This window comes from Zootoca vivipara, chromosome 2, assembly GCF_965207765.1.
Source record: "Zootoca vivipara chromosome 2, rZooViv2.hap1.1, whole genome shotgun sequence".
In the NCBI taxonomy this organism is placed as follows: Eukaryota; Metazoa; Chordata; class Lepidosauria; order Squamata; family Lacertidae; genus Zootoca; species Zootoca vivipara.
In genome coordinates, this window is record NC_142584.1 from 56,237,043 (window position 1) to 56,263,801 (window position 26,759).

General features: G+C 42.2%; 1 protein-coding gene across 4 annotated transcripts; it reads left to right on the forward strand.

Annotated features, from left to right (window-relative positions):
- Positions 1 to 25,962, forward strand: SLC25A48 (solute carrier family 25 member 48). Of its 4 annotated transcripts, XM_088661930.1 has the most exons (9): positions 1 to 298; positions 6,547 to 6,624; positions 8,081 to 8,124; positions 11,461 to 11,532; positions 13,007 to 13,259; positions 15,159 to 15,419; positions 18,307 to 18,440; positions 20,583 to 20,709; positions 21,768 to 25,962. In XM_088661930.1, the coding sequence occupies exons 5-8, from the start codon at positions 13,028 to 13,030 to the stop codon at positions 20,700 to 20,702; spliced, it is 747 nt and encodes a 248-aa protein (XP_088518056.1). In that variant the 5' UTR covers positions 1 to 298; positions 6,547 to 6,624; positions 8,081 to 8,124; positions 11,461 to 11,532; positions 13,007 to 13,027; the 3' UTR covers positions 20,703 to 20,709; positions 21,768 to 25,962. The 4 variants fall into 4 exon arrangements, with proteins under 4 accessions (XP_088518056.1, XP_034961377.1, XP_034961378.1 ...); XM_035105486.3 differs by lacking the exon at positions 6,547 to 6,624 and having other exon boundaries at positions 3 to 298; XM_035105487.3 differs by lacking the exon at positions 6,547 to 6,624 and having other exon boundaries at positions 3 to 298; positions 15,162 to 15,419; positions 21,768 to 21,905.
- The last annotated feature ends 797 nt before the right edge of the window (positions 25,963 to 26,759 follow it).

Consider the following 26,759-nt stretch of genomic DNA (forward strand, 5'->3'; position numbering starts at 1 on the left):
GGGAGACACGCAGTGTGAGAGGTTGGAATAAGAGTTGTTTCAGTTCTGAGGCTGCTGAAAGTTGTCAAAGAAACAAACTGCTGCAGTCACTCTGGGACACTGTGGGATGTGGAAAAAAACAGGCTGAAGGAGGCAGATTCAGATGCTCTTCTGTTGCTTGCTTGGGGCTGAAGGAGCTGAATGTGAACTGCAAACTGACCAAGAATAAAACTGAACAGGACTGCTTTTTTAAAAAATAATAATAATAATATTATGGGCAGCCTTCAGTTGGATGATTTTGTAGCTGGATGGGTAGGAGGTAAGTGACCCTTGTGGGGTGCTGTGAAAGGGGCACTTATTTAGCTGAATACTAGTTAACTCTGAGCTTGGCTGATGGTACACATGACATTCTGTGTAAGTGTTCCATGTATGTTAATATGTCCAATTTTGGAAGAAAAGTTCTGAATTAAGCAGTATTCCTTGTGCCTCCTGAAGTTTTATCTACTTGTTATTAATATAAAGACCTGTGTGTTTGTGTGTGGGTGTCAAAGGTAGCATACTCACACCCACAGGTAATGGTTCAGATAAAAAAAAAGGTATACTTCTGGGTGAAATACCATTATTAGCATTTCCTAAGTCAATTAGCTATGGAGACAGAGCCTGATGTTTGGACAGCTGGGACCTTATGTTGGCCAGTCAAAATGCACCATTCATCCACTCCCTTGCCCTTCATGAACTCCAGTTCTTTCTAGAAATCCTGATAAGAAAATATGGGCAATTGCCAGCATTTCCAGTCCACTTTGCTGCCTGTTTTCTGTGTGTGGACAGAAAGGCTGATTGCCTGCCCTCACTCTTCTTCTTCAGTTGGATCCAGAGGTAGTGTAAGGCCCTGCAAAAAAAGAGATCATTTCCTTGGATTTCCTCTTCCCATGTAGCTCCCTATCCTCCATCAAAATTTGCTCTGGAGATGTGGGGAAAACATACATACCAATGGGCTGGATTCATAGATCCAGTGGATTACTGCTCATTGAATGTTTCATTTGATGGGAAGGGTGAAGCGAATTCCCCAAATTTATCTGCCAGCAGCCTACACCACAAAAAACTGCATCAGAGGCTCAGAAGACTCCCTTCCCCCAAGAACACCATGAGAGGTAATGCAGGTAATTCGAACCCCCAATCTTCCGATTGGCAAGCCCAAGAGGCTCAGTGGTTTAGACCACAGCGCCACCTGCATCCCTAGGGCATTAATAGGGGAAACTCAGTGACAATCACCTTTCCCTCCTCTAACCGAGAGAGCTCCTGCTGGACTGAAGCCAGATCTGCAAGGAGAATGAGCCCTTCCATGAATGGAAAAAACCCCTTTTGCAAATGGGTCTTTTTCCGGATTCCTGTTGGGAACCAAAAGGCTTGCCACAATGAGCTACTAACAGTCCACGAGTAAACACACACACACACACAAAGCATTCAAAAGTGGATCCCGTGGTGACAAGCACTGCACTGTACATTGATGGGTAAAATCTCTCATCAGCTCCCTTTTTGCTCAGAATTTACCAGCTCTCTGAGCAAGCATTTGGGAAAACCTTGTCTGTTTTCTGAAAACGTGGACTACAGGAGCCACGTGCACCCCAGAAGATCGATCACCTTGTGGTTTACGATGGTGACATTTGCCATACATCCACGGCTACTGAGAGATCAGATAGACAATTTGCCAGATTCTTGTGATAAAACTGTCCAAAGGAAACATTCCAGACAGGAAAAATTACTTTCTGTGCTTTTCTCACTGGAGGAATAGTCATGCAAAAAGTTGCTTCAATTTAATGAGCTCTTAATGCATTGCAGCCCTTGAGATTAAGCTGAAGAAAGGAGCTCAGTGGTAGCAGAGCATCTCCTTTGCATGCAGAAGCTTCTAGGTTCAATCCCTTGCATCTCCAGTTCGGGCTGGGATTGTCCCCTGCCTGAGACCCTAGGGAGCTGTTGCCAGTAGACAATACTGAGCTAGACAAACCAGCAGCTTATGTTCCTAAGAGGAATCGGAAACACTGGTGTGTGTTTTTAGTAGAAAGGTCATATTGGGTAGTACTGTATGGGCTTTTGTCCCTCCAGTAATGGACAGTTGATTCAGTGAAGGCTTATGTAAGCAGAATGGAGGGAGGAAAGCAATTTTTGCATATCCCCTCTTCTCCCTGCAGTATCTACCACCCACCCCTCCAAATCTGCCTGGTGGATTGGGGGACTCTTTGAACCATGTGAGAGGTGGCATGGGGGGTGAAGAGGGGAGGGCAAATTGGGATCAACATTCTCCTCCTTGTTCTATTGACAGGAGCCTCTGATGGATTAAAGAGCTTCCCTGTAGCAAGAAGCAGAATTAGATATGACTAATGTATTCTCGAACCTTTGTTCATGCGTTTACTGTATTTTCCAAGTATGACACAAAGTAAGACCCTCCTGGAATGTATCAGGGATTTGTGGCTTTCTCCAGAAAGGAGAGCATATGAAATGTCTGTGATAGCTTTGCAAAGTTTCATTGAACCTGATCCTTTAGCCAAAAAGGGGGTTGGTCTGTCTCATCCCATGATTCTTTGTACTGTCTGAGGCAGAATATGCACATCTTTTCCCACTGTACTGTATGAGAGCTTCCTCTCTTCATCAGGCCCTCATATGTTCATTAGGAAGAACATTGAATCTTAGAATTGTAGAGCTGGAAGGGAGCCCAAGGGTCATACTACTGGTGGGTGATGAAGGGATTCTGCTTCACATTTTACAATGAAGCGGAGAACAGGAAGTGCGAGTGGCTTGTACTTCCTTTGGCGCTCTTGACCAAGTCGTAAGATTCTAAGTCACTGAAGAGATGAGTTATAGAGAAGAACAGGAGTACACTCTTCCTTGTTTACTTCTTTTGAGGAATTCCCCTATTCCTAAGGGACCCAGGTGGCGCTGTGGTTAAACCACTGAGCCTAGGGCTTGCTGATCAGAAGGTTGGCGGTTCGAATCTCTGTGACGGGGTGAGCTCCCGTTGCTTGGTCCCAGCTCCTGCCAACCTAGCAGTTTGAAAGCACGTCAAAATGCAAGTAGATAAATAGGGAAGGTACACAGCGGGAAGGTAAACGGCGTTTCCATGTGCTGCTCTGGTTTGCCAGAAGCGGCTTTGTCATGCTGGCCACATGACCTGGAAGCTATACGCCGGCTCCCTCGGCCAATAATGTGAGATGAGCGCGCAACCCCAGAGTCGGTCACGGCTGGACCTAATGGTCAGGGGTCCCTTTACCTTTACCTTTACCTATTCCTAAAATTGGGTTGCCACATTCAGTGTTTGGCCCTCCTTCTCTGGCCTTAGATCTCAGGTCCAACAGCTTGTCCCTCATAATGATGTGAATGCTTGGGCTCTCTTGATATTGACTGTTTGTGCCTTCCTCCTTTTAAGAGGTGCAAAGATGTATAGTACCAAGTTGTAATCCTACCCCTTTCAGGAGAACCTAAGATGACAGCCTCTTATTGTTATTTGCAGAGTAAGAGTTCAGGCATGCAGGTGTCCCGGGAAAATGTATGAGATCTCCTGAAGAGGCTGCAACAATGTCCTTTAGTTTACCAGAAGTGAGCATAGAAGGAGGTTGGGGTGGAAGATGGACTGGGGATGTTCCTGGTAACCCTGTTGAATTTCTTAAGCAGGAGAATCATTTGCACCACCTTGAGCTCCTTGGGAGAAAATGTGGTATATATAAATCATAGAATCATAAAATTGTAGAGTTGGAAGTTACCCCCAAGGGTCATCTAGTCCAACACCCTGCAATGCAGGAATCTCAGCTAAAGCATGTAAATGCATGCATACATACATACATACATGAATGAGTGGCAAATAGAAAATCCAGTTATCACAGGGCTCTTGTTTTGCTAATTAACTCTTATAAGAGAGACTGTTACTTACTTTGCATAATCCTTGGAGTAAGGGAAGTGGTTATTAGTCTAGGCTATTTTTCTCATTGCTTCTTACCCTATGATGCATAGCTTTTGTAACAAGTGTAAAATTCTTATATTCTTATATGTCTAGCTATTATCTCCTAAGGGAGCACATTTCATGGCCACCAGCCTTGCCAGCTGATTCTGTCTGGTAGCAGTCCCAGACATTGTAGTGGTTGTTTATACTGTAAAGCTGTAAAATGACAAGGTAAGGAAAATGTAAATGACCCGACACCTTTACAGTAGACGAAGGATCAGTTCTAGTGAAGATTTACTAGCGGCAAATGTTGTTTACTCACATTACCAAAAATAAGCTCCAATTGCACTATGTGTACACATGATAAGAGAGGGAGGGTCTGCCTTGCACGCTATCTTTCTAGTAAATGCACAGCATGTTTACCACACTAAAAAGATAGTGTACGGTATGAAGAAGCTCTTGGGACCACTGAGTTGATGGCTGACGTAATTCAGGTTCTGTCCTCTATGTGGAAGAAAATCTAAGCAAAGTAATGTAAACATTCTCTGTTCAATTTATCTGTTTAAAACATCATAAAATCTTGCAGGATCATTTACAGATATTCTGAAACAGGTATGACAATAAAGAGACATAAATGACAAATGGGTTGGATCATGAAATTCTGTGAATGGAGTTCCACTCTTGCAATGCTCCCTCTTATAGATGCAGGGGGAGGCAATTTCCATTGAATGGCACTGCAGTGTATATATTTCTATCTCCACTCATTAGTGCATATTCACTGGGTACTTTATAAACACTTTCAGCCCCTGAAAGTCTACTCTAGATGATTTGGGGGTTCCTTCAATCCTTCATGGAAGGTGGTATAGAAGCTTGAAGCAGAAAGGTGGGGAATTTGCCAAAAAATAAAACAAAAAACCACCTCCATCAGTGAGAGTCTCTGCTGGATCAAAGGCTCTCCAAGAATGGAAGAGGAATTCTGGATCCAAAATTCTCTCTTCTATTCCACCTCCGATTTTACATCAATTTTTAAAAAGAAAAAAAAGGGGAAAGAAGATTGTTACTATATGTGAACTACTCATTTTCTCAGACTTTGCTTAAACAATATAACAAGGAACAGTAACTGTTCAAATTTGGGCAAATGATACAAGTATAGTTTTATAAGCAGACAAGACTGATAGTTGGTCCAATGGTCAAGAAGGTGATTTCTGCAAGTGCTGTAGAGGGAAATGAGGGGTAGATGGGGCTCCTCAACCTGGGAAGGTAGCCCATCTCTTCACAGTTTAAAAAAAACTAAAGGGGGGGTATTTGCCTTACCATGCTGGGTGCTAACACGTGGCCTGATCCAGTAGCGTAGGAAGATGGGGGCGGTGAGGGCGTGCCACCCCGGGAAGCATGATCCCAGGGGCGCCATCGCAGCTGCCCCCACCCGCGCTGTGTGCCATGCCCCCGCAGGCAGCGCGCCCCGCCCCCAAAACACGTCTCATCCCCAAAACGCGTGCCACGTCCCTGGGGGCAGCGCACCTGCTCTCTGCCCCCAGTGGTGGAGCATGAAGCTCCGCCACTGGCCTGATCAGATCTAAAAAGTGCTGCTAGTGATCTTATAATAGAATTCCAAGAACTGATCTTAATAATGCCTTCTGATACAACCCAATATCTCAATGGTAGAGCATCTGTCCTGCACGCAGGAAACGCCAGGTCCAATCCCTGGTGTCTCTAGGTAGGGATGGGAAAGGCTTCTGCCTGACACCCTGGAATGCCATTGCCAGTCAGAGTAGACAATATTGAGCTAGATGGGCCATGGGTCAGATTCATTATAAGGCAACTTCCCTATGTTTCTAATAGATAGACAGAACACAATTCTTGCATCAAGAGAGCAACTATTGATTAAGTTTGGAACCTAAGGCATGTATCCTATGTAGTATTTGGTAGCTGTCATAGAATTGTAGAATTGAAAGGGACATAACCCCCTGCAATAAATCAGTGCACAGATTTATTCTTGCACAATGGGACTTCCCTCCTCTCTCTTCCCACATCTTCCATGTGTGCCCTGTGCCCTCCTCCAAAAATCTGCTCTGGAGCATTGGGGGGAATCCCAGAACAGATTTAGGGGGCATGTAGGGGGAGGAGAAAAGGGAAAGCACCATTGCGCAAGTGGAAATCCTTGTGCTGACAGGATGGTTATGCAGTGCTGTACTGGATACAAGCCTAACAGTTTAGAAACATTGGCAATATTTAGATCCCTGGTGGAAGGCAAGCCAAAATGCCAAGGTGCTGCTACTAATTGCTCGGCTTTTCAGCTAACAGCTAAACTGTAGTTGCCAGATATCTCAGCTTGAGAATTACAACTGCAGATACTGATGGGTTTAAACTTGTTCTATAGATTGCTTGTCAGCACATCATCTGTGACTTACCTGGCTAATGACCAAAGACAAGAATGTTCATTTCCTCATCTGTATACTTATATACTGTATACTTTATAAAGTTGATCAAACTAATTGGTTTCAAATTGGTAGGCAAATTCCTACCCCATTTATTTACATTGGTTTACCAATTACATTGGTTTCAATGTTAACCACACTGAATAGCATGGTAACAATTGGGATCCTCGTCAATATTGTACTTCAAAACCTCCCCAGGAGCAAAATCCTCTCCAGGAAACTTACTTCACAGATGATGGTGATGCATGAGATGTTTTCCGGCTGAATGAGAAACAGGTGGGTAAGAGTTGAGAGTGTTAGCTCAGATCTGGCAGCCTCCTCCTCTTGCACAACTACTGTCTTGTTGGAAAACTCTCAGAAATGTTCTTAAGTAAGTAAGTAAAAAGAAAGAAAGAAAGAAATCTACGCAAAACTGTCATTTATTATCTCCATAAGAGAAATCTGTATGCATCTTATGCACGTCTTATCCATAGTATGTTTAATTATTTGTCTGTATTCTCAGTGCCTCCTGGCAATTTTGAGTCATCTTGATCTCAAATCAGGTGAACAATCAACTGGATGCAAAAATCAATGTTAAGGGTAAAGCTTTCAACACATCCTGACTCATGAAAGAAAGCTGCAGAGAATCTTTCCAAATATATTCTGTAGATCACTTTTAGCACAAGCTGTGGAGGGTTATGGAGGGTTATGGGCTACATAATTCCTCACAGAGAAAGTACCGCCTCGATAGGTGAATTGAAAATAGGCAATATTTAATGCCAATTGATGGTCTGTAGCAGGCACCCCCAAACTGTGGTCCTCCAGATATTTTGGCCTACAACTCCCATGATCCCTAGCTAACAGGACCAGTGGTCAGGGATGATGGGAATTGTAGTCCAAAACATCTGGAGGGCCAAAGTTTGGGGGTGCCTGGTCTGTAGTTATTTCATTCATGCATTTTTATGGCATCCAAACCATTGTGCTCAGTGCTATTTTTCTAGAAAAAGAGGTGCCAGACCTCGCCATGAACACCTTCCTCATTCTCCTGAGAGGTGCCAGAACTGAGTTCCTGTGAGTTCTCCCTGAAAAAAAGCCCTGACTACATTCTGACACCCAGCTTGGGAATTGCCAGTTCGGGGTGCAACCCTAATCCTGGCTAGGCTCAACAGAGTGGTGGGGCCATTGCTGCATCCACAGCCCCACTGAGCTTGATGTCAAGGGTGAAAGGGAAGGCTGATTGTTGCACCAACCTGGAGATGACACAGTGAATGGACCCAGACTGGACCCTATGCTATCATGTGGCAGCAGTGGGGCTGGCCTGAGATCTATTCCAGAGCTTTCTGTTGCCTTCTGTCAATGGGGAACCTACCAGCAGCACTTTCATCCACCTGTTTGGTGGGCAGAAGGGTGGCTCTGTGCTAGAGATGTGGCATCACCCTGCAGACAGAAGCTGGCCGAGCTGGGCAGAGGAACCCTTTTGCCCAGTCCAATCCACCCCCCAGCCTGGTCCAGAGAAAGTACAGATTTGTACTGACAAGCAATTCCTCTGGGGTGCTTATACAGCAACCATCTATGGTTCACATTGTTTTCTCAGCTTGCATAATTCTGCTGGTGGGAGCTGACTAGGAATTTACAAAACAGGGAGGGTTGTCGTTTGTTCAGATGGCAAATCCCACCATTCTTTGAGGTAAACAACAAGATACATTAAAAAAATGATTTGTTTTTTATTCAGTTGTTTTATTTTAATCTCCAGGAGCTGCTGCTGTAATTGTGGGACATCCTCTGGATACAGTAAAGGTAAATAGTGTTGTGGTTGTTCTGAAATCAGTTTAGTACCGGTATATACAAAAGGGAAAGAGATCATGTTTCAGAGAACATGGGTACTCTTTGTAGTAAGATATGTAGTGAGAATCTTGCACACCGTTCAGAGATTGAGGTGGTGTGCAACAATGTGTGTGTGTGTGTATAAATGTAAAAGGTAAGGGACCCCTGAATGGTTAAGTCCAGTCAAAGGCGACTATGGGGTGTGGCGCTCATCTTGCTTCAGGCTGAGGGAGCTGGCATTTGTCCACAGATAGCTTTCTGGGTCATGTGGAAAGCCTGGGGCAACATTTCACAAATGCATGAAACACTCCCATGGGTGTGTTTTAGGGTTGCCACCTTGTCACTGACCCTGCTCTTATGTCTTAACTTCAGAGAAACCACAGAAATATCAGTGAAGTTTTCACCATATTTTACCTGCTTATTTTTCCCTGCTGTTAATTAAGTAGGACTAATTTTTAAAATGGCAAATCCTAGCTATAATTGGCAGGAAGTTTAGTATCATGCAGTAAAGAAGCAAGTTGCAGGTGTCTGTACGCTTTATGCCTGGAAAATAAGCCCATATGCCTCTTTTTGACCTGTTTCTGCAATGCTCAGTTCAATTTATTGTGTTTAGCGAGCAGTCATTATACACATAAAATTAATAACAACAAGAATACTGCTAGTAGTAGCGGTATACATTTCTACTCCCCAACCTCTACAGGATAAATCATTTCCCATTCCCCCTTTAAGTTCCATTACTCGAATCTATAAAGCCTCGGTAGAAATTTGAATGTTCTAAGCTAAAGGATAAATATACCTCTCTACATCAGACAACAAAAACCAGATCTTTGCAAAAGACATCCTTCCCTTCTGCAATCTTAACAATGAGTGGATGCAATTGTTTCTAAAGGCATAATAGAGCCAGTGTGGTGTAGTGGTTAAGAGTGGTAGACTCGTAATCTGGGGAGCCGGGTTTGTGTCTCCGCTCCTCCACATGCAGCTGCTGGTTGACCTTGGGCTAGTCACACTTCTCTGAAGTCTCTCAGCCCCACTCACCTCACAGAGTGTTTGTTGGGGAGGAAGGGAAAGGAGATTGTTAGCCGCTTTGAGACTCCTTAGGGTAGTGATAAAGCAGAATATCAAATCCAAACTCTTCTTCTCTTCTTCTTCTAATAAAAAGGGCAAAATGGTTTCTGCAATGGGAGTCACAAATGAAGGTCCATGTTATAGGAAACTGGTAGCTGTTCCATTTGGGGGATTCTTCTAGAGATGCCCTACAGTTCTGTGTTTGTTTCCATGGCTTGAAAATATGCAGTGCTTTTTTTCCCTTGAAAAATGTTTAGCGGTACTCTTATTTTGACTCAATAAAACCACCAATTTTATAGTTCAATTCGGGAAAAATAAATACAGTAAATGGACAAAAGTACAAAGATTCACAAAATGTTTAGGGGTATGTGTACTCCTGCATCCCCCCAGAAAAAAGCACCGGAAATATCTAAAGAGAAGCCACTGTGACTGCAGAAAGCACCACCAGAATTCAGCTCCTGATTTAGCATGCCACTGCAAACATTTTACCATGGATTTGCCATGCAAATCAAGGAGCACTTGGAGGCACATGGATGATGCTGTAGATTACAAAGAAGCCCTGATCGTCCATGTGAGACTCGGCCCCGAGACTGCAAAGGGAGTCTGTTCCAACCTTGGTTTATAGCCTTGTCCATTTTACGATGCAGAAGATGCTGCCTGTTGTCAGGGGCAGGATATTGCAGGAGACTGTTCCAACGTGTAGCAAGTGCTGTCTTCCCATGAACAGGGTTGTGGCTGTGCATGCTTGGAGAGTTTGAAAGCGAGAGGCGTCAAAGTACAGTGCTTGGCTGAATGCTCTCCCTCCGCCCCCCTTCCTGTCATCGCTGTGCCAGAGCACTAATCGCATTTGTGTGTTTACAATTTGTTGTGCCGTCCATGAAGTAAGCGTCGAAGGAGTATGTGCCTTCCAGTTCTGGCAAATGAATTGTTTCATACTGTCGCTGCTGGTAGTGCGTGCCGCAAGCCGACAATAGGTCTGGTGGGAACATTTTTGCTACGTTTCCTCCATTTGCTTGAGCACAGCCAAGAAACAAGCAACACATCTTTCAGGGCTTAAAAGACAACTGGCAAGCTGGCACCTTCCTTGCCCTCGGATCTGGATGCAGCAGGGGAATAGCAACTAGGCAGCTTTGTTGCATTTCCAAATCAGTGGGGGGAAGGGGAAGGTCTTAAATGGTGAATGGAGAAGTGGAGTCATAGAGTAATTCAGTATTTACTGATGAACATAGCAAAGGCGCATCCTGAAGAATAGGGGGGTGAGAATGGGGAGCCGTGCGGAATAGCTTGGTGCATTGAACGTGGATTATGTTCCAGTACATCAGGTCTCTTTAAACTAACAAGTAAGCCATGTAGGCCGTGCTCAGAGTGAGTACTTTGACAAAACTTTAAACCCCCCTGAGAGATCTGCCAGCCAGAGGGCTGATTTCAGTGAACAAGAAATGAATGTGATGGTCAGTGAATAGAAGGAATTTGGAAGGTAGCTTAAGCAAGCATGACCTGGATTTTAATGTAGCTAAACCAGATTGCTCTTAATGGTTTTTGTCTGTGTATGGGTAAGTATGGGATTCAGCTTTCGCTTAAAGCCAGACAGAGACACTTAAGTGCAGCCCAGCACTCTAGTTTTTGATGAGTCCTTGAGGAACAAATCTATATGTTCTAATTAACCAAGCAGATAATAAAGAAGTGAAAAAGTAAAAAACTGTGATCAATCCCACATGTGCTCTCTCCCTCTCTCTTTCTCTTTTACTTTTTGGTAATTCAGTAGTTAGCCTGGTATTCTATAAAGAATTTAAATGCTACTTCCCATACTGATGGATCTGTATAAGATTCACTCTCATAAATAATATAGGACCCCCCCCCATTTTTGTATTCCTTTCCCCCAAAATTAAATAATTTTACCCTACAATGTAGCAGTATACAAATCTTTTATAGTGTAAACTGTCCTGTGTTCCTCAAAGGAAGGGCTCTAAAGAAGTAGTAGTTGTCGTCGTCGTCGTCGTAGTAATAATAATAATAATAAACTCCTACATTCAAAATATGTTGACAGTAGAGAGTTTTAGATATCACAGTGTGTTTAGAACTGCTTCTGGCAACGCATAGACTGGACAGAGAGCATGATTTTTCTTTGGAACAAAGCAAGAATTATAGTCAAATAACAGTGGACATTGTTTGTAAAGCATGTGCTCTCAATTAATTGGAAACATATTTCTTTCTGTTTAATTTCATAATTGTGTTCTTCTGCAGACTCGCTTACAAGCTGGACAAGGCTATGGAAACACATTTAAATGTGTTCTCACTGTCTACAGGAATGAAGCTGTAAGTATATAATTTTGTCAGAATACACCATGACAGCTCTAGATTTGAAGAGACCCTCAGTGTAGCAGCCTCTGATGCTATTCTGCTAGTGCCTCCCCCACCCACCTGCTCACCGTGGCAGCCTTAGCTGCTGGTGGGCGTTAGTGGCAGGCAGCAGTGTTGGTAATCAGATTGCCAAAAAAGGGTGCCTAGCAGAGTTTGGCCCAAGCAGGACATGCCAGGTGCTGATACTGTATTTGGAATATGCAACACTAAATGGATCAATGGTCTAATTTCATGTAAGGCAACTAGCTCATGATTCTGCTAACTGACATGGCCCATTCTGTGGTTACTTGACACAGGGCCTTCTTGGTGGCAGCACCCAGATCGGACAATTGCTTCCCTGAGAAATTGTGATTGTCCCACACACTGTCAAGTTTGAGATATCAGGGGAAAAGATTTTGGTTCACCTGGGCTTTGGGGATATGCTTTTCATCCTGGGTCTTAACAGTGTTATAGCACCACTGCTGCATACCCTCCAACATTTCTCCAATGAAAACAGGGCTGTCCCATTCCATAATGATCATTTTACTATTTATACCCCACAAATCTTACTGGGTTGCCCCAACCACTCTGGGCAGCTTCCAACATATATAAAAATGCAATAAAACATTACACATTTTTAAAAAGCTTCCCTATACAGGATTGCCTTCAGACAGCTCAGGGGTCGGAGAACTCCAAACCCTCCAACATTTCTCCAACAAAAATAGAGATATCCTAACATACCCTCCAACACTTCTCCAATGAAAATAGGGACATCCACCTGAGGGACATTCCGGTATCAAATAAAAAACCAGGAAAGCCTCTATAAATCAGGGATGTCCCTGGAAAATAGGGACACTTGGAGGGTCTGCTGCTATATGATGTCATTATTTTAGTTGTGCTGTTCTTAAATGTATAGAGTTACTGTGTACAATTGCTGCACTTGTTACAGTGGTACCTCGGTTTATGAACACAATTGGTTCCGGAAGTCTGTTCATAAACTGAAGCGTACATAAACTGAAGCGAACTTTCCCATTGAAAGTAATGGAAAGTGGATTAATCTGTTCCAGACAGGTCCTCAGAGTACTCAACCTGAAGCGTACTTAACCCAAAGCATGGGTGTAATTGGTTCCGGAAGTCTGTTCATAAACTGAAGTGTTCATAAACTGAAGCGAACTTTCCTATTGAAAGTAATGGAAAGTGGATTAATCTGTTCCAGATGGGTCCGTGGCGTTCGTAAACCGAAAATTCGTAAACCGAGGTGTTGTAAACCGAGGTTCCACTGTATTGTGTTGCTCAGTGTCAAGAGGAAGGAAGGGTTTATTTATTTATTTATTTATTTATTAAGCCATCACTCTTGTCTTATCCATGTAAAACTGTCATTTTAAAGCTTTCTGGAAGGAACAATCATACATCACATTCTCATTCACATCCAACTTTCTTTCCTCTGCAGGTGGCTGGGTTCTTCAAGGGAATGTCTTTCCCACTAGTTAGCATTGCTGTCTACAACTCGGTGGTATTTGGTGTCTTTAGCAATACTCAAAGGCTCATTAGCCAACAGCGCTATGGGAATCCTAACCATGCTCCATCACTTGCGGACTTGGCTTTAGCAAGCATGGCAGCAGGGGCTGTTTCAGTTGGAATTGGTGGTCCAGTTGATCTGATAAAGATAAGGCTGCAGATGCAGACACAAACATTTATTGCAGGTAAAAGAAAATCCGTTTTTTTATTTCTTTTTAATCTTCTGTGTTTGTTTCTAGCTTATACTTAATCCCACCTTATAATGATATGTCGGTGGTGTTATATGACCAACGTATATGGCTCATAGCTGCCAAGTACCCCGTTTTCCCTGGGAAGCCCCCGTTTTTACTTACCTTTTCCCGGCGGTCCCCCGTATCACTTCGTCTCCCGTTATTCTCCCTTATATTCTCCTGCCGGCGGCCATTTTTTGTGATTTGCCCATCTATGGGCGCCGAAAATGGCCAGCGCCGGCTTCGAAAGTCGCGTCTACGCATGTCCGGAAGTGCATAGACGCGACTTCCGGTGTTGGTGGTGGCCATTTTTTGAGCCCATAGATGGGCAGAGTGACACCGGAAGTTGCGTCTACTCACTTCCGGACATGCGTAGACGCGACTTTCGAAGCCAGCGGTTGCCATTTTTGGTGCCCATAGATGGGCAAAGCAACTGCCGGTGTCATGCGACTGCCGGTCCCGGATTCTGCAGTCCGGGACTTGGCAGATATGATATGGCTTATTCTTGTATATAATATTTTTTTACTCTACCATGTGTTTTCATATGTGTAGAATGAAGTATACCTAATACAACTCTCATTTAGCATTTATGGACCAAAAAAAGTTTAAAATGCTTCTAATTGCAGATGGATAAATATTTAGTCACATGAAGGTGCAAAGATTAATCAGAGTCCTGACTTCAAATTATGTGATGGAAAACATACAGTAAATAGAAGCAATATTGTGAGACTCATTCATCTGATATGAGTGGAGAATTTCTCTTGCTATTTAATTTCCGAGCTTTGAGCTACAGAGAACTACACACACAAAAAAACAGTATCTGCCACAGTATTGTTTTATATATTGAAGCAGAAAACAAATAGAAAACAATAAGTTTTTTTTTTAACAAGGCCAAAGCATGAGTATGACAAAGAAAATCTGAATGTATGTACAGCTCATTTTGAAAAGTGAGTTGTTGTTGAAATGAAAAGATTACCATCAAAGCTGCAGGCAATTTTCCTTCCTCCTCTTTTCCCCACACTAGCTTGACATTGCTGTCAGTTTTCTCCCAGTGTAATATTACAGAGGGATGTTCCCAAAACTGTTTGTCTTACAGGCAAACCACATCACGTTAGTCACATGATTAAATTAGTGTGATTAGCACTTAATTAGTGTGATTAGCACTTAATCTCGAAGCTACGAACATGAGTTTGACCAAACTGTGGGAGGCAGTGCAAAACAGGAGTGCCTGGCGTGCTCTGGTCCATGGGGTCACGAAGAGTCGGACACGACTAAACGACTAAACAACAACAAAGCACTTAATCTGACCAGTTTTATTTTAGAGAGCAGTTTCAGGGGCAAAAGGCAGACCAGGAAAGGGTAATTGGCAGCAAAAGTTGGAATAGGACCAGAATGTTCCAGATTAAGGTTCTGCAGTCCAGATACATTTTATTCAAAAAAAGAGCAGCTGGATCAAACACTTTTGTTAAATATGAAAGGTAGTTTGGACCTTAAATTGCAATGCCAAGCACCAGAGCCAGCATTGGGTTTGTAGGTAAGATGCCCCCCCCACCTTCCCAGAACCACCTGGATGTCCTGGCCCCTCCCGCTCCCAAAGTAACCTTATCAGAGAATCATAGAGTTGGAAGGGACCCCGAGGATAACCTAGTCCAACCCCCTGCAATGCAGGAATCACAGCTAAATAATCCATGACAGGTGGCCAGCCAACCTCTGCTATAAAACGTCCATGGCAGCTTTTAGTCAAGACAGAGATTGTCAAAACGAAAGAAGGAACAAAAAGGAAACAGACATGGAAAGCGATGTTCTGAAGAATACTAGGTAACTTGATACTAAGAGTGTCTTTACTTGCTCCAGCAGCCAACCTAAACCTGAAGCACAGAGCGGCTGGCTTTTCAGTAGAGACTGCCTACAGAGGTCCAGTTCACTGTGTTGGCATGATCCTTCGGCAGGAAGGTTTAGGGGGATTATACCGTGGTTCTTCTGCCATGATTCTGAGGGATATTCCAGGATATTGCTTCTACTTCATCCCTTACACCTTACTTTGTGGCTGGATCACTCCAGACGGATGCCTTTCTCCGAGTCCCTTTTCTGTGTGGATGGCTGGTGGCATTGCAGGTATGTCCATTTCTGTTCTCCTTCACCAGAAATGGTGCTATCTAGAGGCTTGGTTAAATTTGAGCTCATTTATTCATTCCTAACATGCTTTTTTTCTGTAGTGGTGGCAGTGTTAGTGGTAAGCCTCGTAGTGTTTTACATTGAAGACTTATTGCCGTTTGTTTGTCACATAAGTTGCTCCTAGGGTTGCCATCAATATTTTGAAAAGTTTTAATGTGCTTATCTATTATACGAACATGCAGACTGTGCAGGGAGAGGCGCAGAAAAATCTGTTTTTACTGTGCAATGCACTGGCCAGTGTGCATAATTTAGCAGCTCTGTGCTGTGGCTGATGTTGCACAAGGCAATGAGGTGCCTGGTGGCTGCCTCCTTCCAGTTTGGTGGCACATGCCTTTTGAGCAGTAGAGTCACAGTGGAATGGAAGGGGAAAGGAGGCAAGAACAGGGCACACAGAAGTGAGTCTGAAACTCACTTACAGATGGTACCTAACACCAAGGAAACTAACACGAATACACCCAGGAACCTCACCCAAATGCTGGAGAGGATGCACCTCCACAGGCACATATCTCCCCATGTGGTGGGAATGTCCCAAAATCTGGACATCAATCATACAAGAAATATGCAAAATAACTAAGCAAGTATTAGAAGTCACCCCAGAACTGGCCCTACTAAACATCTTCCAAGATGCCCACTCACATCATAAAGAGCTCATAACCCACCTACTCTCAGCAGCCAGAAGCATCATAGCCAGACACTGGAGAGACCTGTCAGGAGTAAACATGGACCATTGGTATCAAATAGTATGGGAAACAGCCTTATTAGAAAAGCTAACCCATAAACAGAAACTGACACGGGGACAAATAGAAGAAGACGCCTTCACCCCGGTATGGCTCCCCTTTATCACATACACAGCCCAACAAGACAAAGACAAAAATCCCCCAACAACATATGAATCAATATGGCTAACCTGATACAAAAGGACACACTCACACCCCACTTGCACACAAAAACAATTCTCACTACAGCCAACCAAAGACAACCAGCCACACCCTAAGCCACACCCAACCTCTCTCACCAAAGAAATACAAGTGAATAGGAAGAGAACCCTTACAAGTAACGCTGACACAACCCCTCACACACTAAGTAGAATAATAGAAACATAACCACCACCACCCACCACTAGCCATTCTCCCCTCTTCCCCCCCTTTAATTTTCTTCTTCTTCCTAATTGTTTAAACCAATTAATAAACCAAGAATTTATAAATTGATCACTAATAAAGAAACATATATTCTAGATATTTTCCCACATTTATTATGCTATTTTTGTGATATACAAATGACATGAGAAAAATTGATATACTTGTTTGTATATTATTATTCTTGTTTATAAAACTCAATAATAAAAAAGTGGTTTACATGGAATATAGTGGGAGGAATTCAACATTTCGCTCTTCTCATCATTCTGCCAGTGTAAGCATTTTTGCTTGCCAGAAGGAACAACCCTCCTCTCCTCTCCACCATGAGATATGTGTATCAGAGTCTCTCCCTCTGGTAACAGGACTCTCATGAAGCATTTGGCAACAGTCCTGTGTCTCAGCGACTCATACCTGCTCATATGAGCACACGAACAGCAGAGTAAACGAAAGCTTGGCTGCAGAAGTATGTAGCACCGCTATTTTATTGCTGTACATCAAATCAAACCAAATGTAAGCAAATCATAATAAAGAAAATAACAACAGTGCAAGGAGCAGCTCACACAAACATCCTGTCTGTCTGAAAGACAGACCAAAGAGCCTAAAAACAAAAGCACATAGGACGGAGGTTCGGTGTCTAAGCTTCCGTTCTCACACTTCCAGAAGTATGGAATGTGAACAGTGTGGATCACGGGATCCAAGAGAAATGGGAGAATGAAAAATACTAACCATGTGGGGTGGGGTGGGGTTCTCCTGATCAGCCAGAGTGGATTTGCGGGGGGAGCTTTGAGGGAAAATCCCAGAACAGCAGAGAGCAAGGATTGTTCCATCTGGCAAGCTGGTATTGAATTCCTCCCTATGCATTTTTATGAGCATGGATCTTTCATTGTAAACCATCCTGATAATTTCTGTAGAAAGGATGGAGCATCATTTTACTTAGAAAATATAGTTTACCCCACTGTTGACTCACTGTTTACTGAAGAGCAGAAGCCCAGCTGAAGAAAGTAAGTTGAGTGACAATTCCATCACATTAGCACCATCCCACTTGAAAACAAAGTAGTTGCTGGTTAACAAGAAGAGGACTTCTAGTATTTCACAACACTGGCACCATCTCGAGTAAAAACACGTTTAGCCCAATGTGAAAAGCCCCAGATTTAACTACAGCAAGCAATCCATATTTATGAAACTGTAGTGCATTAACATTTCACAACAAATACCACATTCAAAACTCTGCAGTTCTTAAATGTCACCTCTTTTTAGAACAGAGAAACACTTAGGAGAAGGGGGGGAATAAGTCATTGAATGAAATAGGTAAAAATCTACTTCCTGAAGTGTCTCACTTCCCTGCTGTAGCAAGAAACGTTGACAAGCTTGTCTGAAGCAGATGAGGTAATTTTAAATGACAAGCTAGGGCCACTTCAGAGATGGATATATTTGTTATTAAGTACAGTACACCCGTTTGCCATTCAACAAACAAGGAGCATGTTGTATTTAGGCAAGCAAGCCAAGTACCATTAGCTACCAATCTCACTTTATTTTAACCAGGTAGCAAAATTCACATTATCTTAAGTTACATTTCATATTCTAGCATATATTTTATAGCTTGACTCCTAAAGATGACTACCATTCTCTTTGATGAAGGTGCTCAGAAGGCCTTTTGTATTCATATATAATCCTTCCCCCTTTTCTTGTAGGAGCAATATCTTGGGGAACAGCCACTCCTATGGATGTTGTCAAGAGTCGCCTTCAAGCTGACGGGGTTTATTTGAACAAATACAGAGGAGTCATTGACTGTATCTCCCAAAGTTACCACAGTGAAGGTCTAAAAGTAAGCACTATCAAAATACAAAATATCAGGAAAGAGGTTTTGGTAACAAGTTGCATGTGGGTCTATTGTCCCCATTGCAGCCCTTACATATTTACAACTTAACTAGCACAGTTATGCATAATGAAGAAATGGAATTCAAGACCAAATGACTTTGAATAGCCATGATAACCATCTTCTGCCTCCAGTAAATGGGGCCTATGCACTTTTTTATTTTCAGGGCCCACCTTATTTCTATGATTGTAAGCTGTTTTTAACATGGTGTTTTATTTGTTGTAACTCACTCTAGGACCTTAGGGTAGAAGGTAGGCAATTAAAAATACTGCTTGCCAAGCTGTGGTGGCAGACTGCACATTCCCCATTCCCATGGACCATCCTCTTTTTTTACAGACATTCCTTTCCCAAGTGAAAAATGTTGCCTTGTGCCACTTGAAAATCATGCAAACTAAAGAATTATGGCTTGAAGTTTTTCCCATTAACCATTGTTGATCATGGAGCTGTTTATAACTGATAAGCAACCACTAAACAAGGCTAGCTAGTTGTTCTGGTCAATATGAATTATCCTCATTTTGTGATGTGGGAAGCAGGCACGTGGAATGCCAGTACCAATAAATCAGCACTTGCTTATAGATCCATCTGCTCTCATAGCACTTACCTTAATCATCATCATCCCGTTTATCTCAGCTCATCAGCCTTAGGATGCTGCCATGAAAATCCCAGTGCCAGTTTATATTGCCTGCAGCCACCCACAGCTGTATAAACAGATATCATCAGTGGGAAAAAGATCATCCCAGACAACTCCTTGTGTAACACACATTAGGTTGTCTATATGGCATCCCAATTTTGGAAACCTCTCCTTCTGAAGTTTGTCTAGTACCTAATTTATTTATTTTCCAGTGCCAGGTGAAGACAGTTCCCTTTCCCCAGTCTTTTGGATAGGCCTTCTAAATATCTGAGACCCATATGACAGATTGGGATGCAGATATGTTTTTAAATGTAATTTTCATATTGCGTTTTATACTGTTGTGACTTTCCCTGTGATCGCTTATGATGAGGGGTGGAATATTGATTAAATAATAATAGTAGATAATAAATAATAATTTATTATTTATACTCCGCCCATCTGGCTGGGTTTCCCCAGCCGCTTTGGGCAGCTTCCAGCAAAATATTAAAATACAATAATTCATCAAATATTAAAAGCTTCCCTAAAGTAACCTGGACACAACACTGCTCACTGACCAGTCCCTGTATACATTTCTCATATATCTATATCATCTATATCTATATCTATCATCTTTGAAAAAAAATAAATCCCTTAGAAAATGAAAACCTTGTTCAAGTTCATTTTGGCTCTATGCCTAAATACATAAAAGCACAAAAGAGAACACCATCAGCGAGGAAGACAGACATGGGAGGAAAGATTCTCCAGAAATCCATTGTTATGGACTGGCTGGATGCAGAAGATTTGTGGGAGGCACCAGCCAGGGAATCCCCAACAGAACCACCGGGGGGGGGGGGGAGGCTCAGAGCCAGGGGATTGGTGGTGGAACAGCAATGAGTGGTCAAAGGAAGAAGGAGCAGTAGCAGAAATGACAGGGTTTAGTGAGCAAGGAAGAGTCTGAGATGGCGTGCAGTTCAGACTCTGAGGCTGAAGAGGATGCTGCAGAGGGGGGGGGGTCATTTACAGTGCCGGATTTACGTATAAGCTAAACAAGCTATAGCTTAGGGCTCCACTCTCTTGGGGGCCCAAAAAAATAAAGAAAAAGAAAACTGTATGTACATTGCCAAAATATAAGATAAAAAAACTGATAAAATAAAACCTACATACAGCAACAGTGTTTTCTGTTGTGTATGGAGCTATTAGGTCCATAAATTACTATATAGCATATATTCAACACAAAAAAGCGACAATTTGTTGTTGACAAAGGACAGCTGGACATATAAAGTGCCCCATTACCTTCAGTAACTTAGGGCCACATCAAACCTAAATCCGGCCCTGGTCATTTATTAGTTATCACAATCCTTTTAGAACATTAATGAGAAAACCAGAGTCCCATTCGTTAGGTCCTATGCCAATTATGTTCTGTACAAAATACAAATTGATGAGCTCTTTTGATGTAAATTTTCCTTCTTTGTTCCAAACAGGTCTTTTGCAGGGGCTTTACAGTGAATGCAGTGCGAGGATTCCCAATGAGTGCTGCCATGTTTCTTGGATATGAACTTTCACTCAAAGCTCTAAGAGAACAAGCAGAAGCAAATCCTTGAATTCCAGGTCAGCTGCATGGCAATGTTTCGAGATGCCTTTTCTGTTTCAAGATTTCATGCCTTTTCTGTCTATACAGCTAGGGAATTGTCGCAACACCAAGGTAGACAGTGATGCTACATATATTTATTTACATATATTTATTGGAAGGCAATTTCCACTTAAACCAGTTAAAAATACTTTCACACAATTGTCAAAATCCATCAGAGACTTGAATGCTCTCCAGCACATTAAAATCAATGTAAAACCAATTAAGGTTGTGTTCCTACATGGTCTGCTTTGAGAATGAGTCTCATTCAACTCATTTAAGTTTACTTCTAGGCATGTGTGCATAAGATTAGACTTTAAATGAACCAGATCTGCTAGGAATGGAGGAGAAATTCAATTAAGTACTTATGTAAAGTCAAATCTACCAAATATGTACGTTTTGAAGCAATAAATGAACCAAGACACACATTTGCACTACTCTGAATTTTGTGCAATGCATATATTGGGGGAAAGTATGCATAACATGAAAATATTAGTGAAAATTACATCCAAAAATGCATTACAGTAGGGAAATTGCTTACAAAAAAATGGTACGTTGGTCAAAACTGTGTATAAAAATATTTTAATTAGGAGAAATTTGCACGAAAATTGACTTTTCATGAAGATTTCTTTTTTAAAAATCTCAACCTTGCGCCTTTTTATCCTTTTTAAAGAGCCAGGTGAGTGATTATATCATATTCACTTTTTGACACAGCATAGTTCTGGACCAGAACTATGCCCATCCAGGAGGACCAGAACTATGCCCATCCAGTAGGGCCCATTCAGGAGATCTCTAGCAGGAATATTGGCCATGATTCTGGAAGGTGGTTATGGACTTTCCAAGAAGCTTTATAAGCTCTTAAACATGCACAACCAGTTCAACTAGAGATGATGCAGGAATGTGTATGCACATACTCCAAACGAATGTGTGTACCACAGGCACCAGCTGCGGTACAATATCAAAGTCTCCAAAATATTGCTATATGTCAGCAGCTTGTGGGATTGCTTTTCTGATGACTGTTTCTTTTGATCCTCCTAAGGGAACTTCTGTACTTGGCCATTGCTTTCACTTCCTGAGCCAAATCAACTGCACAGCCTTGATCAGAAGCTTGACTTTACCAACATGGAACACGAAGTGAAGAAATTTCATCAGAGAATGTTCTGTTCACGATGAGTGATTTTTGATATGGTACATGGACTGAAGAGTTTCGAGGATGGATCAGCTGAATTCTCATTCAAATCCTCTCTCTTCTAAAATGTTTTGTTCTAAAGACAAAAGCAATTTTAACGTGTGCATGGTTGTCTGGCAATGATAAAAGCATTTATTGGTGAAGTAAGAGTGCAACGTGTTCTGCTGGGAAACGACCACAGATGTCACTTTCTAGCACCATACGTAAGTAGTTACGGTAATTGTGGTCTTTGAAGAATCAAAGAAAATATATTCCCGTGTACTCAAACTGTCTTCCCATTTGTTGCCACGTGACTAGATACTCTATCCATTGTAAGACAAGAAAGAATGTATTAACCTCATGAAGAGTTTAAGCATTTATGTAGCAAATTTACACTTTTGATTCTTTCCCCCCATCCCAAATGTAATTCAGTGTGATAAAATTATTTGTACTGTCCCGTGATGTTGCACTCTGACATTTTATCTTATGGAGCATGGTTCGTTGCACCAAATGAGATTCCAAATGTAAGATCAAGTAAATCAGGTGGAATCACTGTATATCTGCAATCCATTTGGCACTGCTGTGGGTATCTGACTCCTAGTTAGCTCCTGTTAGTAAATGGATGGCAAAGGAGTAGTGCATGCAGAATAAGGCTAGGCTGCTGTTTTCAGAATTTCCCCTAGTTAGCACTTGTTAGCCATGTAAAAGTTAGTTTCTCAATTAGCAGACCCCAGTCTTAGACATTATTTCTCAATTCAGGATGTAAGAAATAAATGAATGCATCAGTTTAGTTGTGACAGGTATCTGATGAGAAAATATAGGAGAGGATAAAGGTTATATGGGTGCATCTCAGAGACTAGGGAATTTGAACAAATAGGAAGGGATAGTGAAGGAGTAGAAGAAATAAAACCTGCATGATCCTTTTGCTTTACCAAAATAGCTATTCTCTTGGACCATTTATCTGTCAAGAATGGCAGTACAGTACTTCTGTTCTATTTGCCCAGCAGGACCCAGAGGATGCTTATTGTGGATTATTAACACTGTCACCATGTAACTTAGTATGAACATACTGGTTAAGAACATCTAATCTGGGACTCACATAACCTGATGGATCCTGTCTTCCTACATCATCCCATGCTACACTTGTGGTTGGGAAATCTGGCATGGATCAGTGCACCAGATTAGGACAGTGATACCCAAGAACACGGGACGTACCACTGTTCCCCCTAACCTACCCCTTTGATTCACTTTCCTACTGAGGTGAGGAGGACTTTGCTTGACTGGTTTTGCCAAAGGAATCGTTTATTTATAATTTTAGTGAGCTCTTAAATTATATTTTAACAGACCTGGGCTGGTTAATTTTAGTGGGATGCATTTTGTGTTTGATGTGAACTGCTTTGTACATTTAGGAACCAGACTTTAAAGTGTTTTAATTAAAAAGGGGTTGTATCCAATGTGAATCATACTAAGACCAGACCCACTGAAATTAATGGGCAAGATAAACTTAGGTTCCTTCATTTCAATGACTCAAGAGTATAATTTAGCTTGATACAACTCAAGGAATACAGCCAAATGTTGGAAGGCTCAGGACATACGAAATTAACTACGCATTGTGTGAGGAAGTAGTTTAATTTATGGTATTTTGGGTTTAAATGGAGATTAGACAAATTCATAGTATTGATGGTTACTCATCATAATGGCTATACTGTATTGAGTATAATATCAGAAGCAGCAAATCCCTGAATGCCAGATGCTGGGAAGCACACAACACTCACATCATGCTCATGGGCTTCCCATAAGCCTCTGGTTGCTCACTGTGAGAACAAGAAGCTGGATTAGTTGTGCCTTTGAGCCTATCCATCTGGACTCTTCTTATACCCATCTTCTGAATTTCTAGATAATAAGTACTTAGAGTCATTAAGGATAGGTCCATATCTCAGGAACCCTGCCTTACAATGGCTCAGGCCCATTCACCCACCTAGCTCAGTATTGTCTATGCTTGTTGGCAGCAGTTCTCCAGGGTTTCAGTTTTTCCTAGCCCTACCTGGTGATGCCAGATATTGAACATGGGACCATCTGCATGGGTTCCACCAATGAGCTGCAGCTCTCCCCTCTTCCATTTCATTTCCCCCTAAGCCCACTTCAAAACCACTCATCAGCATTCTTGGTAGAGTTAGATAAGAGAGGCAACCCTTGTGCATAGATGGCAAATAGGTTTCTGTAGAATTCAGGCAAATGTCTTTCTCCCACCCTGTCATGAGATTCCAGGTGAGTTGGGACCCTCCACCTACAAGCACTGAGAGCCAGATTTTCTTTTTACTGACTTCCAAGTTATCCTAAGATCTGATGTTCTCCAAGACGGGCCTGCCAATTTTTCAAAGAAAAAAGTGTAAACATTAATCCAAAACTGAAAGCAGTGTTGGTTCACTGAAGATGCAATCTTTAACTGTTCTTCTATAAGCTTACCCATCAACTGATGGTCAGCGCCAGTGTAAACTGAATTTCAGAATACAACACTTCCAAAAGGGAAATCTTTAACTCGTTGTATGTTTATTTTTATCCGTCATTTGGAGGAGGAGGAAAATAGGAGAACAAATGACTTTTGCAAGGGGTTATTGACCTTTCATATTTCTCCTGTAGCTTGTATATATGCACAGAGGGAATTCATATTGTGTGGAACATGAGACATGGTATATCCTCAAGTTGTCCATTACAAATCATGGATATTGTAAGGGGGAGGGTTTATAGAGAACCCCCCCCCTCATCCGAAGCAGCACGTCTCCCAGCAGTCATGAGAGCAAAGGGTCTGATGGAGGGAGTCAGGAAACGGAAAGGGAGTGCCAGGGCTCTGGCAACATCCAAGAGCCCCTCCTCCATAGGCAGGGAGAGAGGGAGGCGGAAAGAGAGGACAGGAATCGGTCAGACCGAAGACCCGCCCCCCCAATGCCGGAATTGAGGAGGAGGAGGAAAGGGAGGCGCTTCTCAGTTCTGAGGCTTTTATGTTGGTCAAGAACGCGAAGGGGGGCAGTGCAGGAATCTGACTCGAGTGAGTAGACATGAAACCAGCAGTTCGTTACACTGCAAATAATGTGCACTAATAAAAACGTCTGAAAGACAAGCATGTGGAAGGTCGTTACTCAAGAGTAGTCACAACAACCCTGACAGATATAATGGCTGTTTTAGGAATAAGTGACGGGAAGAGGGAGGCCATTTTAGTGATCAGTGGAAGTCAAATACCTTCCAGGTGCCATATGGCATATATGCATACTTATATGCCTGGGATATATCCCAAAATATGCCAGGGAACTACTTTTTGTAATAACAAAAATGTAAAAAACCAAACAAAAAACAGTATTATTGTGTTGTAACATTACAGGTTTTTACCATTATGGAAATTAGCTCCCTGCCTCATGAATGCCTCCACTGAAGAGCCTTCCAAAAGCAGGCTGCAAACCAAGAACACTCTCACCCAGCCACACATTTGGTGATGCCCTCAGATGGTGTGATGCTTGCAGCACTCTGTGGGTGGTAGGAGGCCAATATAGCTAGGAGAGCTGGCCAGAGGGACACCTCCGCCCAAACCCACACCCACCAAGTGCAAGGTGGGGGCTGGATTGCTCTGTTACTCAGAGTACTGCAGGCATTCGTGAAGATAGACCTACCCTATCTTTTTAATTATTTCAACTTGACACTGTGGTGAGTTCCCGAATATAACAATATAAGATATATCCTCCTTATCTTCATGCGTTTTGTGCTAGTCCTACTCAGAGTAGATCCACGGAAGTAAATAGATAAATTAACGTCTGTTTATTAATTTCAGTGGGTTTATTCTGAGTAGAATCTTGGAGTACAAGCCTGCTGTCAGAAGAATTTCAGTACTTATATTGATATGTTGCTTCACAGTTCTTACAAACAATTGCTAGTCACATCTACAGAGTGGGAATTTGCTATTAATTTTTGTTTCTAATTGAGATTTATACCACACACTGTGAGAAAATTACTAGGGCTTGGTATGTATTGGTCATTGTAATTGTCCTACAAATAAAGAATTATGTTTTTGTTTTTACTGCTTCTGCGTTTCTCATGAGTAAGGATAATCCAGAATTGATTAATAGATGGCCTTCCATTTGAATTTATTCATAAAATAATGTTCTTATCTGCAGTGATATATAAACTTCTGTGCACTAAATTGTAGACATTGTTAGTTATATGCTGCCTATTTTCAGTGCTTTGTTCTTTGAACTTCTAATGTATTGTTTCTTTAATTTGCTTTTTTATAATCAAACTAGTTGGCCCTGCCACGCGTTGCTGTGGGTTATTTGTGTGATTTCCCCTACCCTGTGCCGATCCATGACGTATCCCTGTGATTCCCCCACTCCTCCCCTTGCCCCCCAGCTTATCCCTGTGATTTCCCTCCTCTCCTCCGTCCAACACCCCCCCCCCGGGTTATCCCTGGGACCTCTGTGCACACAATGCCTACATTTTTATATAGATTGTGGCAATATTGTTTTTGCTCTTGCGGTTATTTGATGACAATCACATTTTGGGGTGGATTTTTTTTTTCTGCCTCTGGTTTTCTACCTGCTCCTTCATTTCCCTCCTTGTTCTTCGGTGGCTGTTCTTGGATATATTCTGTCTTGAATTATAAAAAGGCTGTGACCTCTGCGCACGCAATGTCTACATTTTTATATAGATTGTGGCAATATTGTTTTTGCTCTTGCGGTTATTCGATGACAATCACATCTTTTGGGGTGGTTTTTTTTTCTGCCTCTGGTTTTCTACCTGCTCTTTCATTTTCCTCCTCGTTCTTCGGTGGCTGTTCTTGGATATATTCTGTCTTGAATTATAAAAAGAAAATGTGTT

What these genes read in the sequence shown, in the direction of transcription:
- SLC25A48 (XM_035105486.3), top strand. Translation starts at nt 253, where the DNA reads ATGGGCAGCCTTCAGTTGGATGATTTTGTAGCTGGATGGGTAGGAG. An exon ending in ATCCTCTGGATACAGTAAAG is followed by an intron (nt 8,125 to 11,460) that starts GTAAATAGTGTT and finishes GTTCTTCTGCAG; the next exon opens with ACTCGCTTACAAGCTGGACA. An exon ending in GACACAAACATTTATTGCAG is followed by an intron (nt 13,260 to 15,158) that starts GTAAAAGAAAAT and finishes TACTTGCTCCAG; the next exon opens with CAGCCAACCTAAACCTGAAG.